This window comes from Calidris pugnax, unplaced genomic scaffold (genome assembly GCF_001431845.1).
Source record: "Calidris pugnax isolate Ruff unplaced genomic scaffold, ASM143184v1 scaffold20, whole genome shotgun sequence".
Taxonomy (NCBI): Eukaryota; Metazoa; Chordata; class Aves; order Charadriiformes; family Scolopacidae; genus Calidris; species Calidris pugnax.
The window spans coordinates 24,558,157-24,580,704 of record NW_015094510.1 but is presented as its reverse complement, the minus strand read 5'-3'; the positions used below and the strand labels follow the sequence as shown (position 1 = coordinate 24,580,704).

The following is a 22,548-nucleotide window of genomic DNA, read 5'->3' as shown; positions in this document are numbered from 1 at the left end:
TTAGAACTAGAGTCACAAGTCTTTCCTTCTTGGGTTCTCCGTTGGCCAGACGAGTGACTGGAAGTCAGTAATTTTTTTTCCCCTTAAAACACTAGCTATGTGTTTAAATGATTTAAACTAGTGAGAGTAAAGCTCAGGAACTGTCATAGCTCAGGACACCGATTAACAAGAACAAGCAGAAGCCAGAATGTTCAGCAGAAACTCACCCTGTCACTGAAAGGGCAAGATAATTACCAAAATTTTTAAGACAAGCCTTCTCAAAGTTTGCCTATATTGGCTTTCTAACACAGACTTGGCAACATTTTGCAGGTTTACTTAGCTCTTGCAAAGCAGCTGATAAACTTTTAGGAAGAGTGATCATAAGACAAAGTCCCAAAATTGCTTTACACATACCTACATCCACACTGGACAGTTTAGGCAATCATTTCTGATTATCTGCGAGTATTCAAGAGTACAGAGAGCACCACATCATGCTGCAACCCCAAACCGCCCTCCCACTTCAATTATCTACAAACATTAACGCTTCTGGAACAGTTCTTCCCTCATGATTTTCAAAGTCATGAGATGATTACTGCTGTCATGAGTTGTCAGAAATAGAACAAGAGAATGAGCATTAATAATCTGGTAGGTGACAGATGAGAGAAAACATAGGATGTGCATACAGGAAGATGTAACACATCCATAATTTTCTTTGGGACTAATGTTTGAATTGGTTTGCATGCTCTTAATCAGAATTATGCTGCAATTTTCTGTCTCAAGAACATCACCTTTTGTCTCAAGAAAGGCGATGTTCTCAAATGAAAGCCATTTTTTGATTTAATAAATGTATTCTGATCTATAGCAAAGACTATTCACTTTGTCAAATACTAACACCAGCAACAGTATGAGACTTAGGGGGATAAATATTTAAGAGGTATTCCAGATGTTGATTTTGTGAGGTATATTATTAATGTCTCCTCCAAACGACGATGAAAAACCAGAAACATCCAAGCTATGGCCTTACAAGTCAGAGTGCTGAGACAACTTTGCTCATCTCCTCATATCTCTTCTCATTACCTAGCTGACAAAGCGACACTAACAATTAGCAACAGGTACTCTTCACAGGCTGCTTTCTTCCTTCTCTTCTCCCACTTTCTGCTTTCAAGTCATTAAATCCTTTCCCTTTCGACACCTGAGCAGACACACTCTAGTCAAAGGGTACGTTCATTTCAGAACACTTAGTGTCTGTTCTCAGAGTGACATTTATGTGCTCATGTCCTCACTTCACCCACTCTGCATACTGTTTGAAATAGCAACACAAATGGGGAAAAAGTCAGTGGGTTCTGTTGTTCTTGGGAGTTTGTTTAAAAAACATGCATTTTCCAACCACATTTATTTCTTTCCTCGGTTCCTAACCATTATTCACTACAGCTCCATGATTGCTCAGGGCACTGAAAGCAACAGTTTGTGTCACCATCACCTAACAAAGTTAGTTGGTGAGGACAGGCAGAAGCCCTGCAGTCAACACTCAGATACTGAGCAACAACTGCAAATGGCACAACCTTCATGCCTAAAAGCTACCAAAATCATGCTGATGTGGTAGCCCTGAAAGGCAAGTGTCCCAGTGCAAATAGCAGACAGTCCATAGAAATAGCTATAGCTGGATTTCCTCAATTTCTGTTCATACTGCACCACTGGATAGGTCTCTGCAGAACAGGACATCTGATAAAAGCAAGGCAGAAAAGTAGTGAGATTGTACAGAAACAGACATTTTTCTTGGTGTTCCTATTGCCTGAACTTTGTCCCAAGCCAAAACGCAGCAACAAGATAAAATCTCAGAAAAAATAAATTGCTCAAAGCAGACGTCTTGATATATTTTACTAATAGAGCAGGCCCATGAAGTCATCATAATTTCATTGAATTCCCCATGGCTAAACCGAAGTTCACCAGCACAACATGAACAGGAGAAACAGATGAATCCTGCATTGAAAAAAAAACACACACCATGATGGAGGGGAGGTGTTCTAATAGAGATGGTCTTATACAGTAAGTGGATTAAAAGAAGAGGATGGTCAAAGCAACTTCATTATCTTTAAGCAGAATGTACATCATCAGATCCAGTCAAGCATCAGTGTCTTTTTAGAGGGACAGGGTAGAACAAAAGAATTTCCCTGTACAAGCAACTTTTCACACTTTGCTGTCAAATTGCAAAATAAAACCAGCCTCTGTTCCAAATTACACATAGTGGATGTTTGAGGTGAGTGATTACCATCCAAACACTGTTTGCCAGCTGATCTTCTCCATTTAGGAACACAAAAGTTCCAAACAGTAGCTCTGAAAAGTCAGACAGGGTTGGTGGGGTGTTTCTTTTGCCAGAAAGTCTCTATATAGAGAGTCTCTATAAAGTCTCTCCTATAAGGGCATCAACTCACTGTTCTCTCAGTTGAAAAGGGCTGCAGGATTCAAGCACAAAAGCTCAGTTTAACATTCTTGTTCTGCAGATACATGTGTGGAAATAGTAATACTCCACTCAAACAACATCCCAGCACCATCACCTCAAGCAGTATTGCAGAAATGGCCAATAACATCAGCAAAAGAGAAAAACACCACCCTGAGGCCACCCAGCAAGGGATGTGGTCCCAGCATCATGCCACTCCTGTCTCTGGAGATGCCTCCCTCATTGTGCTTACATCTATGAGAAAAATTAAAGGAAAGACTACTTCTGCTGTTCCAACAAATATTTGCTAATACCGAAGTACTTATAAACTGCTTGGAATGATTTAATCTATAAAATGCCAATGAGTTGCTTCTTCGTGATGCGAGTCTTGTTAATATGGCATTAAACCCATACAAAGGCAGGGTTACCGTAACCCACAGAAGAGTTCTATTCAACAACAACAACAACAAAAAAATCATTCCCAAAGCACACAAAGTAATAGAAAAGTATTTCTGAAACACCACGTATTTGAATTCAAGGCAATATTCTTCAGTAGAGAACTAAATACACTAACATAATATGCAAGTTACATACTTCTCTGCTACTTTTATATTTGAAGCCAAACACAGCAATCTGCTGTACAAGAGAGCTTTCTAAGAGGTATAAACACTAGATTAATGAAAAAACTCCATTCTGTTATTAAAAAACCCCTCACTTCTACCCAAGCCTTAACATTTTGCTGCTATCACAAGACATCAATAAAAACAGGTCCTTTAAAAGAACATTTGAAAACATCAATAGCTCAGATCTCATAAATCAAGTCATGAGTTTAACTGCCTTCCAAACATTTACCACCACTGAAAAGCAAGTTTTGCTTGCTCTTAACATACTGACATCCCAGTCAACATGAGGGAAGATAATAACATCTGTCAGTCTCTGGAAAGACTTTTAACAAGGCTTTTTCTTAAAAATTGTCTGGTTTGATTCTGCAAGCTTCAAAGTCTCCCGAGGGGTGTATTTTCCTCCACTGTGCCAGTGCCCTGTTAGAGACACTGTAACTGTGGGAGACTTAACCCCATCAGAAGATACCATCTCTCCCTCTTAATGCAAAGTGGGGCCAGGGTTAGTACAGTTTCATTTTAAGAGATTACCCCTGAGAATCAAGTTCAACTACAGTTTATGCCTAAAGCCCAGAAAATGAATATACAGTGTATCTTAAGTATATGTTTAAAAAAATAATCCTTGAATGGCAAATGCAGCTGAAACTCCCCAGAGAAGATGAAAAAGTTGTAGTATATTTATGAAATATTAAGTCCCACAAATTTATGCTACGTTGAGAACAGCAACACAACTCCTCCTACAGTGGTTAAGCATCACACTACTAAGTTTTAAGACCCAGATTCCCCTCCCAATTAACATTTTTGTTTGAAGACTAACTCTAATTTGAAATTTCCTCCTGCTATACCAACTACATTTTAAAACTTTTTCCTGTGAAGTTTAAGTGGACTGTCTTATTTGACACACAAAGTACTATTTAAAACAGCCCAGAGCAGGAAAAAAAAAAAAAATTATGTTTTTCTTTCTTCAGTGTCAAGCACCTGGCAAGTAAATGGAAGGTTCCTGCAAAGCCTTAAAGGCTATTAAAGGCATTCCTCTTTCTCCCTGGGGATTTTAAACTCAGTTATTTTTATTCCTCTTTTTAAGCCTATGAAATTACATCATCTTTTCCCCTTTGATTTACATTTCACAGTATTTTTTCCTGCATTGTTCCTCAATTTGCTAATTCACTAATAATTAAAACTGCTATTAGCTTGGTCATGAAATAATGGGAAACGTCCAGTATCACACACCTCTCTGAAAAACAGGACTTCAGTTATTTACATATATTAAAGTAGCATAACTTCAATAATTTACAATATATGATTTGTTTCAGCTTCAGTTTCAGGTAGTCTTTGACCTATCTTGTCAAATCTTTGAGAAATAAACCAACAAACTGCCTTAGAAGGATCTCTCTATTGAAGCATTGTCATAGAGTATAAAAGTAAGAAATTTCTATTTCCTCAATGTTTGTTAACTTCCCCACAAATACAACAGTGTAAGTCTACAACATCAGGTTCATTCCCTTCCTGGGCACTTGGTGCTAAGTTGAAGATAACTTTGGACAAAGAAGAGAACGCTGACCTTCTTACAGGCCCTACACCTGAGTTTGTTGCATTCAGGAGAAGATTGCTGCAATTGTGTGAGCTCCCTCCTGTAGAACATTATTGTTCACTCCCATGAAACAGCTCTAAAGTGAGACACCTCCCCATCTCATGCTCTCTCCCCCTACACACACACACCCCCTCCCAAATATAAAAGCAATCAGGAGCAGCAAAAAAAATTTGCTATTAAAGAATCAATTTGGGAAAGTCATTACAGTTGACAACTATTTAGGACAGGACTTGAGAGAAGGACAAAGAGCACTGGCTGGAATAAACAATACATTGTCCCTAGTCATAGGATCCTAGAATCACCCAGGTTGGAAGAGACTGCATGAAATCAGTCAAACACCCTGGCTGAAGCAGGGTCAGGCAGAGCAGGTTGTCCAGCACCATGCCATCCAATTGGGTTTTCTGTATCTCTAAGAACAGAGACTCCACAACCTCTCTGGGAACCCATTCCAGTATTTGACCTTCACCATAAACTAGTGGGGGTTTTTTGTCTTCAGATGGACATTCATCTGTGTTAATTTGTTGCATCTTGTCCTGTCACTAAGCACTACAGAGAAGAGCCCTCTTCTTCATTCATTCCTATTACACATTTATACAAATTACGAAGAATGCCTCGGAGCCTTCTCTTCCCTAAGCTGAAGAGTCCCAGCTCTCAGTCTCTCCTCATATGAAAGATGCTCCAGTCCCTTAATCATCTTCATAACCCTACACTAAACTTGCTCCATTAAACCTGTTTGTATCTTACACTGAAGTCCCAGAACTGCACACAGTACTCCAGAAGTGACCCCACCAGTGCTGAATAGAGAAGGATCACCTCCCTCAACCTGATAGCAGTGCTCTTCATACTGCAGCCCAGGATGCTGCTGGCAGCTAGGGTGCATTGCTGGCTCACCATCACCTTCCCCACCAGGACCCCAAGATTTCTCTGGACACAGCTGCTTTCTAGCCTGGCAACTCCCAGTGTTTACTGGTGCACAGAGCTAATAACTCCCCAGGTACAGGACTTGGCATTTCCCCTTGTTGAGCTTCATGAGAATTCTCTCTCCTCAGTTCTTCAGCCTGACAAGGTCTCTCAGAATGGCAGCACAACCATCTGGTGTAACACCTACTCCTCTCAGTCTTGTATCACCTATAAACTCGAGGGCATGATCCATCTGATCCTCAGGTCATTAATGAAGACATTGAAGACATAGCCCCAGCATCACACCCTGCAGTACAGCTATCCAAGAGTCCCAACACTTGGAAGAAAACTAGTCAAGAGATGAAAAAAGCCAATGGATTCATCTCTACTTCAGGTGCATGGACTGGAAATCACTTTTCCCGTGCAATATTGGTATACTAGAGTGCTCCTATAAAAGATAATTAAGACTGCAAAACAGTAGTAAAAGGACTCCATATAGTCATTCCCCACAAAGCAGGTCTTGCCTTTAGGATGCAGGTAAAACTTTCTGTTTGTCCAAACCAACAATCCCTTCTAGGTCATAGTTCTCCCCAAACACCAGCAACAAGCACAAACACACATGCATAGACATACACAGTTCTCAAAGCTGAATATCTTTCAGAGTTAAAAATGACACAGCCTTTCTGCTATGCAGAAAATAAAGCAGGCCAGCTTTCGTTTTTCATTTTCTTGGGCCTCTTATTTCTTTATGAAGTAGTCATGACACAGGACCACATCTGTGGATGACTAAATCCATAAGCAAGTGGTAGTCTAACAGTTAAAATAGGGCAAATTGCACTGCGACACACATTCTTGCAGAGCATACATAACTGATAAGTTAAAACAGCTTCAATTTATCCAGAGACCTTCTCTACAGCTGAATTGAACAGTCACACAAACGTCTTGCTGCCCAGTTCCTATAGCTTACAAGTGAACACATCCATACCACTCTTCCTCAGGGTCTACTATAATCAAGCAATCAGGCATAATCTTTTCTCATGACATTTCATCACTTTATAAAAGAGATTGAACTCAGTTGGGACTGACTGTGCCAGAGGTAATTGCGTTATTTAATTTCAAGCACTTAATTTTAGTGAAGGAACTGCTTCCTTCTCCATAGGAGCAGGAAAGGAGCCACTACCCAAGTAGTCTCGTAAGTATGCTGGAAAACAGCTTCCAAGAGCTGGCAGAGTTCTACCAACAGGAGGGAACATGCAGCTGGTAGAATGCGCACCTCAAACGTGTGCAAGCTCTATTGCTGCACTGTAAAGCATCCCTATAGGACAGAAAGAACTGAAATCTTAAACTTTATTGGCCTGTCAGTCAGCCTTATGAACACTTTCACAGACCTGTCTGTGGTATAAGAAGAGTACCTCTCTACAGTCCCCCTTACTTCTCCCAACAGAGCCCCACTTCATAATAGCTCCATAGCAGAGAAATAAATATTACGAAGTGGCTCACCACTGCAGCTTGCCTCCTCCTGAGTATCACACCATTTATCATAAAATTGTCTAGTTTGAAGGGACCTTTAAGATAATCTCCTATGTCTATATTTTCTGTAAGCACTACAAACACGCAAGGAAAGTTAACTTACTAGGTAAAGTTTCACAGGCTTCATGCCCATTTTGTTACCAGAAAGAGTCCTGGGATTTCTTACCTGCAACAAATGACTGCTTTACAGGAGAGTGCCAAGTCCAGAAAGCTCTGCCTGACTTCGAATGAAAGGGCATACTTCAGTGTGTGGCCATCAATAATCAAAGCAATGTCATTTTCCTTGCCCAGTGACTCCCCCAGATTGGTGCAGTGTTGAGTCAGAGAGGCTCTTGTTGCCTGAAAAACAAACAGAAAGAAATCATGTTTCTTCCTAATGTAAGAGAAGTGCACTACTACAGCAAGGCATCTCTGGACTATGCAACAGAGCAGAGTATACACACACCTGAATTAGTACTGACATAAGATAGTGTTTTTACAGGACCTCATGCAGACATATAAATTTGGGTCAAAAAAATCATCGAAAGCTACATCTGCTTGCATAGGAACGTGTGCCTTGTTTCAGCACAGACTCTGGCGTCTCCACTACACACCCCTGCATGATGCATGTGCCCACAGTGGTAGTACACCCCTGCATGATGCATGTGCCCACAGTGTTTGTGATATATCCCCTTCAACTGCAGGGCAGGTATAGCCTAATGCCTTTCATGGCTTTTGACACCATTCAGTGTAGTACTATTTATTCAAACAGTATTCTCTACCCTGAAAACATTTTCACTGACAGCTGCTGCTGGGAGAAAAAGTAAATAAATCAGGTGTTCGTGTTTCACTGTCATCCCAAATATTTCAAGCCTCCTACTGCAGTGAAAATCATGCTTGAAGCAGTCTGCTCCATTCCCATGCAGGTTAGTTTAACCATTAGTTCCAGCTGAGTTAACCACTGCTAAACAGTTCAAGGAGATAGTTATAATCTGAGCTGTACACACACTTTTTGACAGAGGAGGTCTTGACACACTGGACATAGGATGGCAGAACATGAAAAGCGAAGACTTCAGAAGCAGTCAGACACTACCTTTAGGTGACAAGTGATCCCTAACTGCTGGATTATATAATATTTTTTTTGAAAAAAGTTTTAGCAAATCCTCACCAAATTTCCAGTCTACTGTTCTCTCCCACTCAAACCAACCAAAAAAAGAAAATGCACTCCCACCCATATTAGCTGTGTAATTTCAAATAACTCTGCTAAACTAAGTGTCACAGATGCTTCTGCTGATTGACATTTAAAGGTTTTGTGATCTTTCTGCATTGGTCTAAGCAAAATATATACTTCTTTATATATAAACAAGCAAAAAACCCACTAGAACAGAGTTATAGCCATCCGAAATGACAGCATGATATTTATGCCTCATCGCAACCCATTCATAGTTTTATAGATCCAGATTTCTCCAAAGATTTGCAAAGCCACAAAGCATTGCCAAGTGCTGTATTTCCCATTTGCACCTCGAGTTCAAGAGACAGATGTTAAAAAATAAAAAAAAAGAGAAAAACTAAAGGTAGCCAAAGTAGTTACTCTGGACTACACACCTGCTGGTCATGAGGAACAGACTACCTCAATGAAGGCCAGCACTAATGTGGAGTCTATTTTACTCTCTATGTTCAACTGAGAAGTTGAGATTTTTGCACATGGTTGAACAAACCATCAAAGATGTATAGAAACCTGCATACGTGAACCTGCTCACAAAGATGAGAAGTCTTTAAAGTTGCATCTCTTCCACATCAAAGATATCCAAGCCAAAAAGATCCAGTTCCATCCATACCACACTACCAAAATAGTGGGAAACAAGTTCATATTCTTAAAATACTTCCTTTGGTGATCTCTCCAGCATCTAACCGTGAAGGAAAGAGATGGGAAAAAGCAACACAAAGCTCATCCTAGTACTGTGGTTTCTTAATTTCTTGATCTAAGCTTTCATAAACTGTTTCTGTGCACTCTAAAAAACAGTGATATCATACCAAGGTGGGGTTTTTGCTGTGAATAAAATGATGGGAAACTCCTCTGACCTGGGTGCTTGCAGGGCTGTTCCTCACTTTTTTCCCCTCCTCACCGTCTGTGCAGCATTTTGTCCTTTCCTAAATGGGCCATCATTTAAAGGTGCCATCATCTGTGCCCTGCAGAACCAGCTGTGTCAGGCATGGGGCAGGCTTGGCCTCTCCTCACCAAGGCCCCTGCAGTCCAACACCTTGCCACAGGCACCCAGAAGAGCTGACCGGATGGGCTTCGTAAAACAACTTAAATCAAGAGAAAGGTAATGCTTTTGTTGCTCGTTATTTCAGCAAAACATTACTGGAATGGTCAAAGATTTTTACTAGAGGATTACATCAATGATATTTAAATGCCCACTTTCGTAATGTAAATGGTAAAGGATTTTTTTCATTTATCTTTTTATTTCCAGCTCAAATAACAATCAACTTGTTTCAGAGAAGTACACTAGCTTCCCAAATTAAATAATTATTTAACTTTAGAAATGTTTTCCACACATAAGAGTGAACTTGATCTGATTTCTATCAAGACAGCCAGCCACCACAGTAGAAAGATTCGGTGCACTGTGGGGGCTAGAGGCTACATATTTTTGCTTGCCTTGAATCACGTTTCTCATATAAAACTTGATAAATAGGTTCAAATCTGAAATGTATAATAAAACTGCTAAACATAGCAGCATTTCTAGCCATCTGCTGTGTAAAGTTCTAAGTTCGCCTAGATCAGTTTTACACAAATAAAGCCAGTAAAAAAATAGACAAAAATAGCCACACTCAAACCAGACTACGACCATGGCTAAAAGCATCAAGAATGAGTGCAAGAAAACACCAGGCATATACCAGTGCTCCCAGAAGAGAACCCCACAGAGACCTCCTGAGCCAGGGGCAAGGTCTGTTGTGGGAGAGCCCTTGATCCCCAGTTACCACCGCCATCCAAGTAATCAAGTGGATCAAGAAGTTAACAAGGGTAAAGAGGTCACCTCTCCTATAAAGTAAGATGCAGAACAGCTTGTCAGTAAGAAACATTGGAGATCAGAAGAAATCTGGGTGGTAAAGAAGTTGAGGACACAACAGCAGCCAAGACAGCATTTGAGTGGAAGAGGGGGATCAGGTAGCCAGAACACTTGAGCTTTCCTGGGCCAAACCAGTGGGAGGAGAATCAGACCACTTTCACACAAAGGGGGAGGAAAAAAACCCAAAACCCACTCATAAGGGGGGAAGTTGCTTTGCAATTTCTTTTTGCAATTTCTTTTCTCTTGGCTCTCTCATTGGTATGGTAGTCAAACCAAATTCACTCCAACTTACTAAGAAACTAGCCCCAAACTGGAGACAAATTTACAGATTAATTTAGTAAGTACATATTGGTGCAGGGAAAACAAAAGGTATCTCTTGAGGGAATAAAGCTGTGTTATCTGCTTCAACACTACTATGTAGTGACAACATTCACAGAAATCCCAAGGATGGTGTAAAGGATACAGTTTGGGAAATGCCATCAATAACATAATTTTAACACAAGAACCCTTCACCTGGGATCTTGGAGTGTCATTTGTTTTCCTTTATTGCTTCCTCTGTCTTGCTCAAACCTTTTTCTTGCTCTCAAATGCAGAATTTCCCCATATCCGTCTCTGAAATCCACCCACAGGATTAAAAACTTCTCTGACTGAAGCCAAGGGAGACAATCCCTGCCTTTATCCCCAGCCTATAGCTCTCCTTGCACTTCAGAGGAAACATCCGCATTTCCCCGTTGGTTCTTCACCTGACCCAGAGGAAGGTGAAAGGCTGGGCCCAACTGCTCCCTTCTGCAGAAGCAGAGGAGAACCTGAGGGCAAGTCCAGGAGGGTTATTCAATATCCACCATCTGTTGTCCCAAAGAAAAAGTCACACAGCAAGAAGATGACTTGCAAAAGGTGAAGTTTCTCATCAGATGAGATTAGTCTTCTCTCCATAGCTTATTTTCATGGCTATGCATAAACCTCATCCAATTCATGCCCTGCTCACTGAACTTACTCATCTTACATCCAAGATGTCACAGAATTAGTAACAGGGTTAGTAATACCCCAAAAAACTATAAATCAAGGATTACAAATCAGGTACTCATTTAAATAGCATTTTGTAAAGATCTCGATAGAGTCTTCCACATGCATGGCTAACTTACAACTTAATAGCTTATACAGGTTTTAAAAAAGCACTAATTATTTCTGTTTCTATCAACTCCTGACAAATGCTATGTTTTGAAAAAGAAAAAACTACTGCTCCTGTAGGCAATTAAGCAAAAGAAACTATCCCTAAAATCTCACTGGGTATATAATAAAGACTTCCTAAGTAAGCAGATGAACGAACATTTGGAAACCATGGGGAGCTATATCCTTCCTTGAGCAACTCATTACTAATAACTAGAGTAGAAATCTCTACTTTGATATCTAGCTTTTACTTTGTGTTTGACATCAAGAGGCAAGTTTCTTCTCTGAGTCACATCAAGCAAGAATAAATCAATCCGTTACAAGAACAAGCATGATGGAGCAGAAATCAATAGTAGTCCTAAGAAAGTAAGTATCTGGATAAACATAAACCTGTGGAATCTCCCTGCCATTTTTACTGAGTACCCATCAAGAGTAAATGGAAAGTTTGTCAGAAGTTTTGACAGAAATAGAATATTACGAAGGAAAATATTACAAGCACTTCACGTATCCATAATAAACTTAGGTTTTCCCTCCTTCAAGATTTCCTTTAGATACACAGAACATTCAGCTGCTCTGGGGAAGCCCGGAGAGGTGCCTGCCAATCAGACCTTATTGTACTGGCCTATCAGATCAATTTCCACCAAATATTAAAAATGCAGATACAGTTTTACTTACAAGTCAGAGTATGCATCAACTGAAAACTCCTTTGGTTTAGCAGCCCTGATTCAGTAGGTTATTTGAACAAACACAGAGACTTTATTAGCCAGCAGAGGACATATGCACACGCTTAAGCTGTCTTGTTGAATCAGAGCAGCATTATCAGTTTAATTAGAGCTTCACAAGGGCTTAAGAATCCATTTGTACAAGACCACCAAGTAAATCAAAGCTTCAGAGAACAAACGTTAAAATGGGTTCAGCTCTGTGGTTGACATTTTGCAAACTGAAGCAGCTACAGAAATTAGGTTTTCATTTATTTTTGTTCTACTTACACACATTTGACATAATTGGGGAATTGATTCTAAAGATATCAACAATTCTGATTTACACAAATGCATTTAAGGGTAAATGTTATGGTTTCTATGCTGGAGTTAAATTCAAGACAGTAGTATATTCCATAAAAAACCTACCCCATCTGCTTTTCCTGTTTCTTTTACCATTTCCATTTTAACAAGTTACAACCACAAATACAACCCTTGAGCTGATCATTTACTTGTATTACTGTCTTAAAACAAGCTTTCAGATTTTACTGTTTTGTGTGTTCATAGTTTCCATTGAGAACATTGAGTAACATTATTAATACACTCTTATAAATCTCTGTAGCAGAGTATAATTTGTTGACAGGCAGAAAATGAAAACATCCTGAAGCAGAATTTGTGTGGTCTTTTCCCTGGACTACACTCTCAGGATCTTTAACAAGCATTTTAATACCATGTTGGTATATTCTCACTTTCTAAAGCCTCACAAAAGCACCCTGCTATGCCCAGCTTTCTATTTAAATAACAAAACTGACATAAACAAATTCTGGGATTTCCCAGGCTATTATTTTGTAGTTTAAGAGAGCAAATACTAGTAATTTTCATATGATGGTTAGAGGGAATTTGGAAGTGAATGCAATGAGAGTTAAGATAAATCAAAGATCTGCCGACTGCACTGAGAACAAGAGTAGACTCCTCATGGTGTAATAAAAAAAAAAAATCAGAAACACTATTCCATAGGCAATATAACAAGACTTAAGGGTTGTGGGATTTTTTTGTGTACCTTTGGGTGTTTTGTTTTGGGGTTGGTTTTTTCTTGTCATTGGGTTTTGTTTTTTTTTTTGTTTGGGTTTTTTTACTGTTGGTGGTTTTTTGTTGGTTGTGGGGTTTGTTTTGTTTGTTTGGGTTTTTTTTTTTTTTTTAAACACAGCAGCACATCATAGTGCCTATTCCTTCACACAAGAGCTTAGGAAGTTTGTATGCTACAATTAGGAGTGTTGGCGTGTGAGGCAATTTGGTATCCACCACAGAACAACAGTATTGGATGCTTGCCAAGGAAGAAAAGTCAGTAGAACTTGCAAAAACTTTCAGTGCAAAAGACTTCTGCGGGATAACAGCCATTCCCTAAATATATGTTATGAACAAGCTGATACCCAGAGAAGTGGACAATTGCTCTAAGATGATCAGCTCCAAATCTCTTCCCTTTCCTCCCCAGCTTTCCCTGGAAAGGCTCAAAGTCACTGAAATGATAGCAAAAGAAAGAAATAAAGCCTTATTTATTGCAGTAGCCACACTCCTGTTTCATTTTAAGCATAGTGGCGATACGCGGTCCACAAGGCAAAAGGTCTTGGGAAGAAAACTCAATACAAATAGCATCAGGTAGACAAGAAGCTTCTTTTTAGTCAAAGAGAACTACTCACCCCCGGATCTGTGAGCTCCAAGAAACACACACTCATTAAACCTAGCCAGAACATGAGGCTGATCTTTCTCAGACATCTACATTACATACACCCATCTTGCATAGTCTTTCCTCCATCACAGAAGAGCTAAAGTGATCCTCACAGAACAAGCTCCCACAGTAAGACATGTTAAACTAACACTTACATCAGTTTAACCACAAGCTAAGTCAACTACACATACTACTTGTTGATACATTTATCAAATTTAGCAAGTACTTCTAGCTACAGCAGCTTAAAGATTTTTCCAACTTAACTTCTTCCATCATCCTATAAACCATTTCCAAACCACCAAGTCTGTAAAATGATATAAATTATCCAATCTACTAACTCATTGTTCTGGAGTACAGTGAAGTGCCAGCTCAACCTATTTTACCAGTCCAAGAATTTACTTTTTATGGCTTCTGCTGTTTCCTTCCTAGGCATGGATAATGTGAATAATCACATGTAACAATTCTTTTACTATGCTGAGAAAAGTGGCTTCAAGTAAAACACCAGCCATGCCCCCTGCCCCCCCAGTGTGAAATGAAAAATCTTCCAAGGAGTACTTCAGAGAAGTGAGGACTTCACTGCATAACCCCATCCAAGATAACACTTGCCAGCCCTGCTTCATGGGAAATGTTCCATTGTATCTTAACTGCAACTTAGAAGCTTCACCACATGTTGGGTGAAATCTTCCACTTCAAGTTGTCTAGTTGCTGTACCTGAGGGATCTGTAAGGACATCTGGCAGAAGCAAATTTATAGGAGAATTGGGATAGTGAACATAAAGGCAAGACAAACTAATCTTTAAACCAAAGCTGGTGAAACACGATACAAGTATTTAGAGCAACACCTGTTGGGCAGAAGAGTCACTGGAAGTGCTTTCCACAATAAATAGCACATGTGCGAGTGCTAACCTTGAAACCTCTCTCGAAACCAAGAAAGAAATACCACTTTATTTCCAGAACAGATACTCACTTTTGCCAGTCTTCCAAGTTTTGCACAAAACTCGATGAGGACAGCAAACTTCAATTTCTGAAAGCAGACAGGCAACTTCTAGAGACCTAGTTATAGGCAAGGGTGCAAAGTGCATTGCCACAAAGCCTAGTAAAGACAACTTCTTGTGCACAGAAAAGTCAACTGCAGGATTTGTTCACTGGGTTCCTCCGCTCCCCTCTCTTTTGTGACTTCCTACAACTTATATTCAAACAACTGATTCTTTAACTGCTTCTGGATACTTTTAGAGTTAGATTGTGGATGCAAATACAAATTCAAACATAGTAATGCTTGCTAGGTACAATGTGTCACCTCCTTACAAAAAAGTGATCCAAAAGCCATCATGTGTGGCCAATTAAATGGAAATGCAAAAAATAAGTAGGATTGGAAATACTTAGTTGTAATATTATGATATGCATGGCCTAATACAATCAACAATACAGTTACACAGACCTCCATGTTCTACTCACAAAAATCTTCAGACAAACATTTGCATACTTCCTCAACAATTAGGGTGTTCTTAAGAGCGTCCACAAAACGACCTTGGCTTTCTTCTACCCTTAAAGCTGTGTCACAAAGCCAAAAATAATCAAACTGACAGTGGAATGGACATTAGTCTGACTACCTGGCTATATAGCGCAACAGATGAGGCAATCTGTGTTGAACAGAGTAGACTATATTCCTTTGTCATACTTTCCTGCCTTTCACCTTTTTCACCAGAGCTAACACTTAACTCTCACATTCAGCTTGTGACCTACTTACTCCTTTTCTGCTTCCCATCTTTTGTTTACATGGTTGAGCACTTCTGTGCAATAATAGGATCTTGAGTATTTACTTTCCATCTGTATCTGATTTCTCTCAGGCCATTCTCTGAAGAAATCACTTGAAAACCTAATCCAAAATCCCAACAGGCACAAGGAGCCTCACAGCTTGGTAGCTTCTGAAAACTTATTTGGCTGCTGAGCAATATTCAGCCAAGGATTGTCCCTCTTCAACTAAAGACTTTCCCATTTATAGTAAACTTACAAACCAGTTTTTGAATATACCCTGCTTCAAAGCATATTGCACAATGACCAACAGATTACAAACCACCACTCTAAGACGAGAATTCAAGACAGAGTGCTTACATTTATTAACATCATTCATGCAGAATCACAAAGTGGTGCGCTTTAGGTACTTATGGTGAAATACAATGAAGTTACCTCTAAAACGCAACACATCCACTCTGTAACACCAATACACATTTCCAAAGAACCTTAAGCTTGCTCAGCACTAGAAACCTTTAAGAAAGTACTGTTAAAATTTTTTTACTTTTTTAACAGATGGCTGATGATATAGCCTCAGATCTTCTCCATCATCTCTTGATAAACAAAAAATTACTCAAAGGAATTTGCTATTTGTTGTATATGAGATTTGTTGCTAATTCTTCTTGAGCTTTCTGGGGTGTTTGCACAAGAGGTGGTGATGCAAAGGGACAAGAAAGAAACCTGGAATTTTACTTTAAAGTACTGCAGCAGCATTCACATCACGAGATATCAGAATGTGCAACCGTTAACCTACAGTTTCATTCACATGGTCCAATTCTTGCTCACATCCAGAAGATTTGATTCAGGGTGTGACAATGTGAGAAGGGTACCCAGGAGATTACACATCATGATTTCTGTTTTCAGAATTGTTCTTCTGCTGAACTTGAAGTGTTTAGCCTGTCGCGGGCACACCACCACATGGCCCTACATACTTTGTTTCTTCTCCTGAAACTCTAAAGCTGTAAGGAGTTCTTGCCTCCAGGCCTTTCAATTTATACGTACTATCCTCTTGTGTAGCTGCAGGGTAAATCAGGTGAGGAACATACGGATTAAATCAGCTTTGCCATAGAAAAACCAACAAATGTACATAGAATTAGATGAGGACTGCTGCGCGTCTCAATCAAGTAATGCAGGACTAGTCCTTTCATTACCTATTCGAGTATGAATGATATAGAAGGCTGCCTGAAATGTGAAAAAAAAAAACGAAAACAAAAACAACCACAAAACCACCATCTTTCTATATCTTCTTTAGAAGAGGCAAGGATTAAGGACTCAAAAAGCAGGAATGTGTGATCAGGGGCTCATGCAAGTCCCAAGTCACGAAAGACTTTAAGGTGTCTCACAAGATCAATGTATTTGAAGGAACAGCAGTAATATTGGCACCTATGAGCTATGAAAATTATGCCAGAAGAGCCAAGATGAGAAATTAGACTAAAATGACTCTAAGAAAAGAAACGTGTACAATCTCAGTAATATGCAAAAAGACAAAACTACACAGCTCCATATGAAAAAGCAATCATCTGTAAGGTTCTTGTAAAGTCAAAAGTAGAAGTATTAACAGTGACATTGTTTTGGTTTTTTGCTAACTAAAAAGTGTTATGTAGAGATACCTCTGAAAATTACACATTGCCTGAGATTATTGGTTTGTGGGTGGGTGTGATGTAGTGGGGTGTTGTGTTTTGTTGTTTTGTTTTTTTTTTTAAACGCTGGACTCGATCTCAGAGGTCCCTTCCAACCATGGTGATTCTGTGATTTCTAAAACCCAGTTTTAAGAGTCTGCCCGTTCCTTAGCTTTACAACAAGAACAGAATATAAGGACACTCCCCAGTTCCAAAGCTGGGAGAACATTTGAAAACTAAAGACTCCAGCTAGGAGTACTTTGCTACTTTGCATTTCAAAGGAAATACTACCCACATCTCCCACTTAAGGAAGGCCTTGAATACTTTAAAAATATATGATTCACTTCAAATTCAACATGTGCACGCAAAGCCACTCAGCAAATGGATAATGGGAGAAGATCAGCTGACCGCTTTCAGTTTACTCTTTTCAGTAAGATAAAATTTTAAGAACAAAAAAAAAAAAACCACCCCAAAAGAGCCAGGCTCATCAACAGCTGTTGCTCAGTATTACTGCCATGCTCAGCCTGTGTCACTTGCTGATTTGAAGATATACAGGCACTATGTAAGCACTCTAATGACACTTCACACTGACAAACACTAGCTTGATCTTCTAAGTCCCACTCACCCTACTTGACATCCCCACTTTGAGGAAAAGCTCCAAAGAAAGGCTGAAAGGTATAACTAAGAGTCCCGTATTGCATTTCTAATATAAAATAAGCACGACTGACAAAACTTCAGGCTGACCATTTAATCCCAGATTCCTCCGAGAGGAGTGCCAAAATAATTTAATATTCTCAGAGTCTAGTGAGAACAGCAGCTTGTATGTACAGTAACTGTGAAACACTATTCTAAACCATTTCTGTAGGTACCATATAGAAAGCCTGCAGTTTCTAAGTTATTCTTAACAAGATTCCTCACAAAGCCCCTGGAAACTTCAATTTAATTCTGAGTGGTACAAACACAAAATTTTTCCAAAAGATGTTACTATGGTCATCATCTACCTTCCCACAGGAGCCTGTAGAAGTTGATCAAACGACTCTAAGTATTTCTCTTACAGAAGTATTTCGTACGCTCAGATACCAGAGTTACACACAAACAATCCCATCAGCATTTCATCTCCTCATCGCAACTTATTTATGGGAGTAAACTCTCCATAACATTAATAGAACCACAATATATAAAACATTAAGCAAATATTGTTATACAGTAAGTGCAAATATCACTAAAAGTCTAAGGCAGGACAAGAACCCATTCCTCAAACTTGTCAAAAAACTGTCACTGCTTCTACACAGCAGTACTTGCACCATCATTTTTCTTGACAAATATGGTCTCCTACCAAGAGAAATATCATACGGAGGACCCAGAGATAACAGATGGCCTCACTCGGATCATTTTCATAGCTTTGAATCTAACTTCAACCTGACATTCCTTCACCATAAGCCAAGTAACATAAAACTTCTATATACAAAGAGTCCTTAATCTGCATAGCAAATCTCAGGTTATCACATACAGACCAAATCCTGCCTTGAAAAATTAGATAAACAGATCATATCAGTACTTTTATGTCTCCAGTGGCAGCTGAAAGTCCAGATGAATTGGACCATCAAGAGCTATAACAAGAGCTGTAGATAATTACTCAAGGATGTTTTCAGTTCTGTAACAAACTGATTATGCAGCAGCCAGGGAACTTGGTAAATAGGGAAGAAAATATACCCTGAAGGAACCTCTGTCCTGTCAGCAGCACATTTATCTCCAAGCATGTTCCACATAGTTTAAAAAGAAAAATGAAAAGGCTCTTTTTTGCAAGCTTAATTTTTTTTTCTGTGATCAATCTCCAAATACACCAGTCAGATATACAAACTCAAAGACATATCCTGTATAAAGCACTGTAGGTAGAGACCACTGTCAAGCACAGCACCAAACAGCTGACCATTTGAACAGTACTTAGTTGAGTGTTCAAGTCAAACAACACAGAAAGCTAGATGGGTGCATGCTAAAGGTAAGGTTCAGCGTGAAGGAAAGTGATGTCTTCATTAAGGAATATACAAGAAGTTCCCCTGCAACTCTTGAGCTGGGGCTTAGTTGGGAGAGGGAGAGAAGTAGGGGGGAAGAGAGGCTTTTTCCAAATGAAGAACTAAAACTGATTTGTTCAAGATATCACTAACCCATCATCTCCTGTTTCACAGATTAGGTATCATGGCAGTGTGTGCTGCCAGAAGTGGCAGCCCTAGCATTTTAGCCTTTTGAAATAAAACCTCCAATTTACTGCAACAGTACTTTTCCCTCAGATTAGAGACAGACAATGACTATAGGAGTGGCATCTTCAAAACGCCAATCTTCACTGTAAACCCTCACTGAAATACTTTTCTTGATCTCTAAGAATTAAGTCAAGTCACAGAAGTGTCATCATTTTCAGCCCAAAGAACTGCATCTTAAGTGGTCACCAAGTGCAACATGAATACCAAAGACACCATCTTGAAAGACATGAGCCTTTTGCAACCCTTGAGTTCTCAGAGGGAAAAGCTTGCAGCATAAGAAACAATTGCAGAAAACAGCTGCAGTCAAAGGGACAATTCATCATCATCAAATGTTCTTCAAATGCTATGAAAGACAATACCATATTTGTTGAGTTTGACATTATTTTTTAGTATTCGTAACTTTAGTAAGAAACACATGTGTACCCTAAGAAGACTAGGGATTTTAAACAGTATAGTTAAAATCCTGTTCTCTTCACACTAAGAACAGGATTAGGCTTATTACAAGATTTTTGTTTACTCCAAAAGTGCTCTACATAGAACAGTCTCTCTACTGCTTTCAAGACTTATTAGATGTTAGACCACAGAGCAGTTTATGACAGACATAAGATAGTTTACATCTCATGCTACAGAAAGGGTAAGAAAGAAATGCTTGTTCTGGACACCAACACATCTGTGTAATTATTAAAAGCAACTGTACTTTGCCAAGAGGAAGCAGTCTGTTATTTTTGCTAACAAGATAGAATGCCTCACTTTCTTTATATTTTGATATTTTAGCTTTATTCAATTCATTCAACAGAATAGGCCTTTTATTTCCTTCTACTTTTGTCAAACAAGTCCCAATTGCTTTTTCAATTTCCAGTATAACAGTCCAGCTTTTCCGGAGCAGGAACAAGCTCTTTTTCAGACCTCCAAGAAATTTATGTTTCTACTACATAATTTCCAAAAGATAAAAGCCAACCTTTCAGATCACTGGATAAACCTTCATATCAAGAAGATACCACAATCTTCTACTTTAGATCATGAAGATATAGAATTCTGTGTTACAGTGTCTTATCCATATGCTTCTGCGTTTCAAGTTGTTAGTACACTTGGATGCCCACAAACTGCTAAGGAGAATTCAGCCAAGGAAGTGACACTGTTTTGTGAGCCTATAATATATTTCCAGGGAAAAAAAGTGGCATTTTATCTTTATATGCATGTAGGGTGTTTTAAAGACCCAGATCTTGTTTTTATGTGTATATTAAAAAAACAAATTACTTTATATGTTTATTATCACTATTATTATAGCCTGTTTGATAGATATAAAATATAACCATTCTGATTCAATGAGATTAGAACAACTTTTTCTGAAAGGGAGACAGAAAGAACAGCCAACAACATAACCAAGACTATAATGAAGGAGTTTTATCATTGCTAGCAAATAAGGAATCCATATTTGTAAACATAAGAAAGGCTGAACACTGGCCACAATGAAATATAGACTGGATGACAGAACACATCTTTTCTCCAAAAGAATGCTATACACAGGAAATAGATAGTATGAAGTAGATTGATTTGTACAAGGATTGATTTGACAGGATTGTATCAACATGATTTTTTTATGCTGCAGTATCTTGCCAGCACAGACACAAGCATGTTCCAAAAACAGTGTTCATAATGAAACAAAATCATTTAGTGTTTTCAAGTCATATTACATCTGTAGTCTGCAAAAGAAGTAGTTTGGTTTTACCTTCTCGTATAAGGTAACATCAGTCTGTAAGACATCAAAATAAAGTTGGAAGGACAGAATTTTCCTCTCTACAGACCAATAAAATTAAAAGAGGGCCAGGGAAAGCCAGAGCTTCAATTATTTTTAGTCTTCCACTCTCGGTTTCCTCTCCAAAATCCCCCTTTTAAAAAAAATCACTATTAGCATCTGCGTAGTTAATAGCTCAGTTGCATGCTAGTGTAAGTAACAGAGGCCATACCGCTGTCAGGGTCCATAGCCAAAGTTATTCTAGTACTTAAGTAAAAGGAAACTGCTTTGAGCATTAAGCCAAACAGCAAACTATAAACTCAAAGCTACTCAAGGCAGTCCCACGCATGCAACAAGCCAACCTGTCATATTAGTCTTCCTTTCAAGTGCTTGTGCGCTATCAAATCTGTTTCTCCAAGTGAAGCTGAGAAAGTTCCAGAGCGGCTGATTAGCACAGGCAAGCTCTGTAATAAAACTGGCTTTTAAGCAGCAGATTGCTTTTAACCCAAGTTGTTTTCTTAAAGCCCTGGTTTTGATTTAGACACAATACAGGTATTGAACAGAAATATGAGATAACTTACAGTTCTTGAAATAGCCTTTGAGATTTTACTTCTACCTTTAAAGCATGACAAGCATCAGAAGTTACTCACACTCCTTGGACTATATATTTTTTCCTTTTTACCCACGGCTGACTAAGCAATAAAGCAACACACAAAGGTGTTTTCAAAAGGACCTGGTACAAGCTGTACTCCTATGACCTTACCTCTTTCCCAACAGACTCTTGGAAGTGGGGAACATGCACATTTGTTGACTGTTCACATCCAACTGGGATTGCTGTAAGGACTCCTGAGCTCATTTACAGTCCCAGAACATCTCTTTGACTCATTACAGAATTAGTTCAGGCTTTCTGCTCTTCAGCAGCTGCACAAGGGAGTAGGCAGGGTGCAACAGGCTGTTCTGGCCTCTTCATTCCTGGCCTCAGTCCCATCTGAGCCCTCTCAGGACTTCTAATAAAACAGAACCCAGCAAGCAGACAGGGAGGCAACATTCTCCTGCCCAAGTTAGCCCCTTCAGCAAGCAACTGGAAAGATGGCACTCAAGTCTGACAATACTTGCGTTTCAGACAAAACAGTGTGCTAATTGCTTGAGAGCTGCCACAAGACCAGGTAAAGACTGAGGAACACCCTGGGCAAATAAAACACTAAGCATGCCCTGAAGGACAAGAGAGTCTGGACACTCCTGCACCGGGAGAACACAGACAGAAGGCTACTAGAGGAAGAAGTAGAGATGGGAAAGCTGGAACAGCAAAGACATGAGAAATTGTATTTTCCCCTCATGCCCCAAAGCTAAAAGCAAGAGCTCCATAGCCTAGCCTTCAAGGAGAGGACAGTACAGGACTGAAAATGTTTACCTTGGATTACAGTTTTTGAAACACATCTATTACAGTG

At 39.3% G+C, this 22,548-nt stretch overlaps 1 protein-coding gene across 2 annotated transcripts in view; it reads right to left on the bottom strand.

The window, feature by feature from the left end:
- The window catches only part of ATP8A2 (ATPase, aminophospholipid transporter, class I, type 8A, member 2), a 310,676-nt gene that overhangs the window by 198,156 nt on the left and 89,972 nt on the right, over nucleotides 1-22,548 (bottom strand). For both annotated transcript variants that reach the window (XM_014966066.1, XM_014966067.1), the window contains one exon: nucleotides 7,224-7,396. In XM_014966066.1, the coding sequence (XP_014821552.1) occupies nucleotides 7,224-7,396 (173 nt within the window). The remainder of the gene's footprint in view (nucleotides 1-7,223; nucleotides 7,397-22,548) is intronic.